Below are 10,490 nucleotides of genomic sequence, written 5' to 3' on the forward strand. Positions count from 1 at the left end.
AAGAAGCTTCTCTTTTTTAGCCATTTATAATTTATGATATTATTGTATGTGTAATATAAAGACATTATTTTCAATACTTGCATATAACGACACCTACTGTATTCAGTTTACTACAAATACTCCTAAGTAAAAGCTCAACCAGTGAGTTGAGTTTAGTGATGCTTGTGGTGCAGAAATGACTCTCTTCAGCTTTATGAACCTTTATGACTAGAGATGTATTCATATTACATATTCATGTGTTAGCTCGACTGTTTAACGGGCTCCCCGTCCTTGAGAACCAGACATTAGAAGTATCTCCTCTGACTCATCCATTTCTTGTCTTTTCTGAAGGAGCGTCTAAATGATGATGCTTTGTATTCATGTTATCTGATGAGCAGATGTGCGATGAAGACTGATGCTGATTGCTAATGCTTGTCATCTTTTATTAAATGAAAAACTGAAGTGTGTTACTTTCCTGAGCAGAAACATTGTTGTACCTGTTTAGAACAATTGGACTTTTGTCAGTCTTAACCAAATGCATTCAGAGGCCATTAAGATCATTAGAATTGAAGTTGCTTTGGGCAGCTTTACACTTGTCCGTACATGCATGAGTGTGTGTGTTCCAGATATTCATTACAAGGAGAAACTTGTTTGTCATTTGTTGCTAATGATTTGTTTATGCGTTTTGCATCCACAAGCAAAGGAAAGTTCTGTGACTTTCTGCCCCAACCTGCCACACATCTCTCTATTTCCAGTGGCTTAAATTTATTTGCACCAGAATTAAAATTACCGGAAACAACAAGATTTGCAGTACGATACTGACACAAACTATAAGGAAAGCCTTAGGGTGTGGTCACATTAGCAAACTTTTGGCGAGATTGCTGCAAGAGCTCCATTGTTCATTGTCAAGTGTAGCAATTAATGAAGCTCACAGAAGTCACTTTCAAATCAAGCAGATTTCTATTAGTGAACGTGACCGATTCGTGTGACCAACTTTTTCACCCTCACACAAAACTCCTGATAATGTGGATTCCTATTGAGATGACCGGATTTTGTCTGTGAAATTTTGCCGAGCAGTTGTAAATGCACCACTATCTAGTGTAAAGGTGCTGTCACTTTTACTATTTTTTTTTTGGTGAATTTTCGCAGACAAAATCATGGATTTTTGTCATGCAGATTATGCACTGGGTTCAGAATCAGAAAATCACTTCTGTGTGTGATATGTTTCATGTATTGCTGCCTTAATACTTTTGTTTAGAGGGGAAATAAAGCAAAAAGCATAATAATGTACAGAGGTCTGTGAAGGGTTCACCTTATGGAACAGCACTTGACCATGTAATGTGCAGCAGTGAAAGAAGCTTTGACATCTATGCTGATGTTAAAAGAGCTGAGTTAAGGTTTCATTTCTCCCTTGTGGCTGTGGCAAGTCCCAGCTCGCTTCCAATGCAGACTGGGTAAAACTGATGCCTACAGGCCATTAGAAAACAAACAGAAATAGGAGAGAGTGGAAAGGGAGTGACACACACACACACACACACACACACATAGAGCAGAGGCTGAAATAGTTGGCCGGTGTTGAATGTTGGTCAGAGGAAGAGAAATGAAGAACATATAGGTCAGAGCCTCTGTGGTGCATAATGAAAGCACTTGAGATAAAATATATTTATATATTACTTTTAATATATAGATATATATTGAATATATTTTAATTCAGTGACTTGTTTAAAATAAATAAATACTTTTGTTTAGTAAGGATGCATTAAAGTGATCAAAAGTTACAATAAAGACTTTATATTGTTAAAAAAAATGCTTTTCTTTTGAACTTTCTATTTATCAAAGAAAAAAAAATTAAGCAGCACAACTGTTTGAAACACTGATAATAATAAATGTTTCTTGAGTGGCAAACCAGCATATCAGAATGATTTCTGAAGACTGGAGGAAAGATGCTGACAATTCAGCTTTGCCATCACAGCAATAATTATATTTTAAAATATATTCACATAGAACAGTTATTTTAAATCATAATACAATTTCACAATATTTCTGTTTTACTGTTGATCAAATAATCCACCCTTAGCCTTGTTAAAGGGATAGTTCACCCAAAAATGAAAATTCTGTCATTAATTACTCAACCCCATGTTGTTCAAAACCCACAAGACTTTTGTTCATTTTCGGAACACAAATGGACATCTTTTTGATGAAATCCGAAAGCTTTCTGACCCTATATAGACAGCAATGCAATTACCATGTTCAAGGCCCAGAAAGGTAGTAAGGACATTGTTAAAATTGTCCATGTGACATTAGAGGTTCAATCATAACATTATGAAGCTACGAGAATACTTTTAACAATAACAATTTTTTTCAACAATTTCTCCATGTCAGTCTTTGATGTGTGTTCATGAGAGTACCATGGCGTATGTGTGTATGTTCCTCTGCTTGCAAACAAGGCGCAGTGCATCCAAGTTCTATGTCAGAACGCCATCTCTCCTGCGTCAGCAGCATCACACGCATGCGTGGTATTGAAACGGAAGACTGACAAAAATCCACTGATTTTACATGGACTATTTCTACAATCTCTCATGCCCTTTTTCTTTCAGTCACTCATGCCCTCTTTCTCTCTCTTTCTGCCATTCAGATACATGCATTCATTCTATCTTTATCCCTTACAAACACACAGACACCAAGTCTCCGCTTCCATCCCTCGCTGGCATTTCCACACAAACACACACACACAATATCTCTCTCTACCACACACACTTGTATGGCATTGCGACAGTAGTTTAGCACAGAGTGGTCTTTGCCCCAGGCTGCGCTCGATCCCCTGTCGGCCTGTATGAGTCACAGTGAAAGGAAATCACCCATTACACACACACAAGCAATGTTTGTTCTCCAGCGGTGGTCTTCTGTTTCTGTTTCTTTTCTTTCTTGTTTCCTCTGTCAGGTCTCTGTCTTCACCTTTGACCCAAAGGTCTATAAACCTGAGATGTATAGTTTTAGTTTTACCTGTATTTAATTTTTATTCAATAAAAACCACGGTGAGTTAAATGCTCATTTTGGTAGCAAAATTCAATTTATTCTAGGTGTTTTATGAGGACAGGTTCTGTATAAAAAATGTAAGTACATTTTTGGTTTAATTTGATTTTGAAGTCACAAAAATAAATGTAACTTTTGGGATGATTGTAACTGAACTTTCCCACATCTTTTTCTGAGCATTTGTTCAGCTATTAACCATCTTTACTTGGCTTCTCTGCTCATTTTTTTGCTGAATCCGTTGTTTCCTTTTGTCCTTATGCAAACAGAGCGTACTGTCCTCATATGCCGTAGATTTAATTAGAGAGCTGTTTCTCTCAGCAAGTTGTTTTAGTGTCAGAGCTTCTTTTCAGCTACTAAGTGTGAGTTGCCATAACATGCCACCCTAGTACACGATCTCACACATAGTGCATCCATTTACAGTGAAGCATGCCAGTCTAGTCCCTTAACCACATCACTTTATAGGGTACATAGTGAAACCCAGCTTGGGTCAGTCTTTTATTTTCTGTGTATTTAACAAAATCAACTCATCCAATTCTTCCTGAGCTTTTTGTTAGTCACATAATGAGCACGACTCAAGACATCATTTTTATTGGAGGACGGACACTCTGAGCACAGTCTCTGCTCTACTTTCAGACATGAGCGGATCTGTTCTGTGGTGTTAAATCACTTTTCAGCCACCCTTCAAAGGGCGTCTGCTGCGTTTATTGTTCTGGTCCCTACACACACTTGTGGCTTTGGGAAATCTCTCCGAGGCTTGTTTAATGATAGACTTGGATTATTCTGAGCCATGTTGTTGGATGTTTTCGGGTATACTGTACCTGAGCCATTTGATTAGGTTGGATGTTGTCTAAGGGAGAACTGAAAAAAACCTTTTGCCTTGGAAGCGGTGGCAAATTGTGAAAATGTATCCACAAAATTATTAGACAGTAGAACTGTTTTCAACACAGATAGAAAAAATTTGTTGAGCATCAGATTTGTGATTTCTGAAGGATGGATGTGACACTAAAGACTGGAGTAATGGCTACTGAAAATTCAACTTCACAAACACAAGAATAAATTACACTTAAATAAATTAAATATATATAATATATAATTAAATATTAATATTAAATATATTAAATAGAAAATACAGTCATTGCCAAAAGTTTTTGGAGTGACAAATTTTGTTTTGCAAAGTTTGCTGCTTCAGTATTTGTAGATTATTTTTCCAAATGTTTCTATGGTATAATGAAAAACAATGATCAGCATATCATGAATTTTAAAGGCTTTTATTGGCAAAAAATATATACTGAGTCAATATTTACAGTGTTGACCCTTCATAACCTAATTTTATTATAACTTCATAACCTCTGCAATTCGCTCTGGCCTGCTGGATATTAGCTTCTGGGCCAAATCCTGACTGATGACGATCCATTCTTGCCTTATTAGTTCTTGGAGTTGATCACAATTTGTGGGCTTCTGCTTGTCCAGTTGCCTTTTGAGGGATTGATATCTGGGGAGTTGCCTGGCCATGGATCCAAAATTTCAATGTAATGATCTTCGAGCCACTTCTTTATCACTCTTGCTTTGTGAAAATGCACGGATCATCACCAAAGTCGCTTTTATACCATTTTTTATTCATGACAGTGTTTTTGGGCAGAATTATGAGAGAGCCCACTCCCTTGGTTGAAAAGAAACATATGGATGGTCTCAGGAAGCTTTACTGCTGACACAACACAGGACTCATGGTAGCGTTCACCTTTTCTTTTACAAACAATCGATTTTCCAGATGTCCCAAGCAGTCGAAAGGAAGCTTCATCAGAGAAAATAACTTTGCACCAGTCTTCTGCTGTCCAATCCTTGTACTTCCTGCAGAATTTCAGTCTGTCCTTGATGCTTTTCTTGGAGAGAAGTGGCTTCTTTGCTACCCTTCTTGAGACCAGGTTGTTGTCCAAAAGTCTTGGCCTCACGGTGCATGCAGATGCTCTCACACCAACCTGCTGCCATTCCTGAGCAAGCTCTGCACTGCTGGAGACACAATTCTGTAGCTGACTCCTCAGGAGGAGACGGTCCTGGCGCTTGCTGGACACTCTGGGACATCCTGAAGACTTCTTCACTGCAGTCGAACCTCTCTCCTTGAAGCTCTTGATGATCCAGTAAATGGTTCTTTCAGGTGCAATATTCTTTGTAGCAATTTCCTTGCATGTGAGGCCATTCTGATGCAAAGCGATGATGGCTGCACGTGTTTCTTTGGAGGTAACCATTGCTAACAATGATTGGAAGCGCTTCTTCCCTCCTTTAATAGCAATCAGTCTCCTCTTACAATCTAATTAGTATGATAGTGATTTTACCTGACTAGTACTAAATCACACTTTCACATGTGCTGCTGATATGATTAGTCAGTTAATGTTAGCTGGTCATTTTGTGTCAGGCTCAAAAAACAATAAAAATGTTTTTGTTTTGTTTTTTTGTTTTTTTATTAGTTTTTTTAGTTGTTTTTTTTGGCCAATGTAGCTTTTAGCAATTATTTTAAATGCATCTGATAACTCAACACAATAATCTAGAAACAAAGTGAATGAAAACCACAACCGCTTAAGCTGCAAACTTTGCAAAACACAAAATTTATGTCACTGCCAAAACTTTTGGCCATGACTGTATATTCAGAAAATATAGAAAATTATTATTTTTAATTATAATACTGGCACCTAATATTATTTTTTTATTTAAAATCCTGAAAAAGAGGAATGGAATTGGATGGAATAAGCTTCTGAGCATTGCTATAATAATCAAGGTTTTAGTGTGATGGATTTTTTTTAATGGAATCCAGCATTTTGTTGAACCTGTTTTCTATTGGAATTATTTACTAAAGCAATCATCTATCTGTTATGACAGACACCCAGGAGTGAGTAGTGCACCAAAAATCTGCAGTAGACTACAGAAAATAATGTCCTTTAATTTCTCCACTAGGGCTTTCAAATAAACTTGAACATTGCTCACAACAGGCAACCTGAAGTTTTGACAGTAGGTGCAATGACATTTATTATTAAAGGTGGAAAATTTGTACATTATGCTGCATTGATGGATTTGGCTTTAAATAGAAGGAAGTAAGAAATGACATTTCTCAGAGAGCGTTTTACTGTGCTGACTAATAGTATGCTAAAGCAAGACATAAGAATAATATTAATAATAATATTAAAGTCTGAGTAAGCCCAAAATAATTGTTTTAATGTATTCATTCCACACACACACACAAAAAAAACAAGTAAATAGGCACAATAAAACTATAATGTTTTTTTCTTACAAACATTTTAAGGGATTGAAAATTTCTCTTGTTGGAAAAATCAAGCACACAGACAGACAGACATTCAGATTTTATTAATCCTATGACAAAAACTACATATGGTGTGTGCTTATATTATGTGTAGAATCAGGTAGAGAGAGAGAGAGTTCACCTCTTGCTCCAGTGCTGCCCGGCTGCTAGCGACCACTGACTGGGTTCGCTGAGGTAATATTTGCTGTGCGGCGTGAGAGAGAGGGCGACAAATAGAGGGAAAGCGGGGGAGGAAGTGATGGGGGAGGGGACGACTCCTCCAGCAGGCATGCAGTATTCTCCCGATGAATAAACCGTTGTGCCAAAGCTGTGCCACCACCCTGTTACAGCGGAGAATGAGAATACTGCTCATTTCTCCAGGCTGCTTTGTGTGTGTGTGTGTGTGCTTATGTTTGTTTCATTGTGTCTGTTTGATGAGCAGAATTGATATAATTCATCTAGCATGTATGATCACTGCTGTTCCAATGTCTGAATATCAGATTGTCAATTAACTGCAAATTCAAATGCCTCATGATTTGAATACACTGCCTGACAGACACAGGAGAATGTCCTGAGGTGAACTGACTTGTTTCTCCTCTCTCTCTGTTTCTGCTTAACTCTCATTTCTTTGACTTCCTCCTCAGTTCCTCCACAGGACTCAGTTACAGCCAGCACGGCCTGCCCTTCCTAGCAACAGCCCCTCCATTCGGCCGGGCTCACAGACCCCAACGGCGACGGTTTATCCCCCCAACCAGGCCATCATGATGACTATGACGCATATGCCCTTTCCTACCCAGACACACCAATATTACATTCCTCAGGTAAAGAGTCAGTAAACCTGTTACTGTGAAATCACCAAATATGGATTGTATACACAAAATAATTTCAGGGTTCCCACATTGATGGAAAAAACCTGAAATATCATGGAATTTTTAATTTAAGAGATTTATTTTGCCATTTTATCCGTTTCATTATTTAATTTATTTATAAATAAAACCTGAAGGGGATGTTTAACACAACTGATCATTTGCTGTCTTTTTATGGCAGAAATTAGTTTAATTTTATTGTATGGTATTGTGACTTATTAAGATTTGTATATTAGAATTTGTATGGTTTATAGTTGTATTTTTATATTACATATGTAAAATTATTATATATGAAATATTTTATAGTAAATGTGACAAAATGTTAATATGCAGCATAATTAAGGAATTTGTAATAAATGTTTAATTAATGAAATATTCATTAAATATATTTATATTAAATGTTTATATACAAACATATATATTAAGTATTAAGTATTTTTTATAGTAGAAATGAATATAATTGAAGCTCAAAGAATAGGAATAAATATATTTTCATGCAGTCGTACACATTTATAAATGTATATTTCAATGAAATGCTCCACCTCTTCTCTCAGTATCGTCATAGTGCACCTTACGTGGGACCCCCGCAGCAATATGCCGTCCAGCCGCCAGGGTCTGGAACCTTCTATCCAGGACCCGGCCCTGGGGAATACCCTGCTCCTTATGGCAAGTACAGGCCTCTCTATAGTGCACATTTCAGTGTGAGCGTGCTTGCATCACACCCAGCTGGTTTATGTTAGCTCCAGGTAGTTTCAGTGTGTGTCTGATTAACTGACTGAGAAATGACCCCGTTTCCAGAAAGCGATTCACTCCCAGGCTGTTTAGATCTCATGTGAAAGCAGCTCACACAGCGACGTGACTCACTTTTTTCCATTCGTTTCCAACAACAGCTGCCGGGCCGCCATATTACGCTGGCCAGACAGTGTACCCTCCCTCTCCACCCATCATAGTGCCTGCACCACTGCCACCTCCACCAACCAAGCGTGAAAAGAAACCAGTGAGTACCTGAAACACTCTGCCTCGTTTTAGAAACGCAGAGGGATCCACTTAGTTTTCAGTTCATTTTAGACTGATAAGGCTTTGATTTAATCCCAACGGTTCTGGCTGGCAGACCCAAGATTAAAAGTGATATTCATCAAGTATTCGTTTTACCCTGGTATTGGCCTTGGCTTTTTGTGTAATTATGTCATCCTAGTCAATTACATTTTTTGAATTTAAGATGAAGAGTAAGTATTGATTTTGGCCCAGAATGTAGTCAATTTGTGTGCCATGCAACTCCTGACATATTTGGATCAGACTATTTGATATGGTGGTTTTGTTGCATGCTGGGAGGTTGGCATAGCCGAAGTGTTTTATCCCACGCCAAAGTGAGAATTAAGCCAGTTAGAAATCACCCAGCCTCCTGCAAAATGCCACATACATTTTAAAATAAATCGTGGGAAGTAACTAGTATTGGGGTTTAAAAGTTGGGTAAAATGTTTTAATATTTTTGAAAGAAGTCTCAAAAATGATAAAAAAAAAATACAGTAAAACAGTAATGTTTGCAATATTATTACAATTTAAAGTAACTGTTTTCCATTTAATATTTCTAAAATTTCATTTATTCATGTAATGGAATAGAGCAGCCATTACTTTATTCTTCAGAAGTCATTCTAAATCACACTGATTTGATGCTTAAGAAAAAAAATAATAATAATAATCACTTTTTTTTTTTTACTGACCTCAAACTTTTGAACTGTCATTTAATAAAGGAATGTAAAGGGGAATGTTTTCAGCAAACAGTGACTTAAAATATAGTTGGTACTGAAGTACTGGTACTTCTGACAGCCTTCTAGGGAACTGTGACCGACCCGGATGCTTTAGTGAGTTATTTGTTGTTTTGCGCTATTGTTCTCCCAGATTCGGATCCGAGACCCCAACCAGGGTGGAAAAGACATCACAGAGGAAATTATGTTTGGAAGCCGGAATCCTACTCCTCCTGCAGGGCATCCGGCCTCCACCTTAACCCCACCTGTAGGAAAGCCCTCCTCGACACCAACCCCACCCACAGGACACCTGTCCTCCACACCCACCCCTCCACAGGCAAGAAATACATATTGTCCATTGCCTCCACAAAATGGCATCACTTCAAACAGGGGCAGGTGTAGTTTGAGCTAAAATTACAAGTCATTTCTAAGGAAAGTGATTTATCAGGTGCCAGAATTTGTTCTTTTTCAGTTATTTATACTTGAAGTAATTATTTACTTCAGTGGAGTGCAGTGCTTAATGCATTTAACACAAGTTCATGCGTCATGTGAGTGTTTAACACGTCTTTAATAATTAGCACCATTTTAAGCTCTCACTACTCATTTCCATTGGGTCCTTGGCTCAGCTGTTTTAAGCTTACCTGTCTAATGCTATTTTTCCAGACATGTATAGCCACCCACTGCTCTCTCTCTCTCTCTCTCTCTCTCTCTCTCTCTCTCTCTATCTCTCTGGCACACAGGGTGTGCATGGATTAGTTCCATCTCACACAGTCTGCCCCCAATCTAATCCTTATGAACACACTGAGAGCGTTAGGCTGTTGGCTGCACCATTATATGTTTATGTATATTTTGGTCTATGGACAATCCCAAAAAAAAGGGAATCGATAAAGTGTGTCAACAAGCAGCAAAATGTTTCAGCAGAAGTGTGAATGACAGTGGCTGCTCTTGACCTTAACCAGCGCTAATGACTTTTACAAAAATATAATATGGCACCTTAAATGTATACACCATGGCATTGAAGGATTACCATATACAGGTGCATCTCATTAAATTAGAATGTTGTGGAAATATTTTATTTCAGTAATTCAACTCAAATTGTGAACTCGTGTATGAAATAAATTCAGTGCACACAGACTGAAATAGTTTAAGTCTTTGGTTCTTTTAATTGTGATGATTTTGGCTCACATTTAACAAAAACCCACCAATTCACTATCTCAACAAATTAGAATATGGTGACATGTCAATCAGCTAATCAACTCAAAACACCTGCAAAGGTTTCCCGAACCTTCAAAATGGTCTCTCAGTTTGGTTCACTAGGCTACAAAATCATGGGGAAAACTGCTGATCTGACAGTTGTCCAGAAGACACCCTTCACAAGGAGGGTAAGCCACAAACATTCATTGCCAAAGAAGCTGGCTGTTCACAGAGTGCTGTATCCAAGCATGTTAACAGAAAGTTGAGTGGAAAGAAAAAGTGTGGAAGAAAAAGATGCACAACCAACCAAGAGAACCGCAGCCTTATGAGGATTGTCAAGCAAAATCGATTTAAGAATTTGAGTGAACTTCACAAGGAATGGAC

At 37.8% G+C, this 10,490-nt stretch overlaps 1 protein-coding gene across 1 annotated transcript in view; it reads left to right on the top strand.

Annotated features, from left to right (window-relative positions):
- LOC109050304 (eukaryotic translation initiation factor 4 gamma 3-like) overlaps positions 1 to 10,490 on the top strand; it is a 41,856-nt gene that overhangs the window by 12,284 nt on the left and 19,082 nt on the right. The window contains exons 6-9 of the mRNA XM_042734041.1: positions 6,946 to 7,122; positions 7,722 to 7,833; positions 8,058 to 8,164; positions 9,058 to 9,249. Of these exons, the coding sequence (XP_042589975.1) occupies positions 6,946 to 7,122; positions 7,722 to 7,833; positions 8,058 to 8,164; positions 9,058 to 9,249 (588 nt within the window). The remainder of the gene's footprint in view (positions 1 to 6,945; positions 7,123 to 7,721; positions 7,834 to 8,057; positions 8,165 to 9,057; positions 9,250 to 10,490) is intronic.

This window comes from Cyprinus carpio, chromosome B11 (assembly GCF_018340385.1).
Source record: "Cyprinus carpio isolate SPL01 chromosome B11, ASM1834038v1, whole genome shotgun sequence".
Classification (NCBI taxonomy): Eukaryota; Metazoa; Chordata; class Actinopteri; order Cypriniformes; family Cyprinidae; genus Cyprinus; species Cyprinus carpio.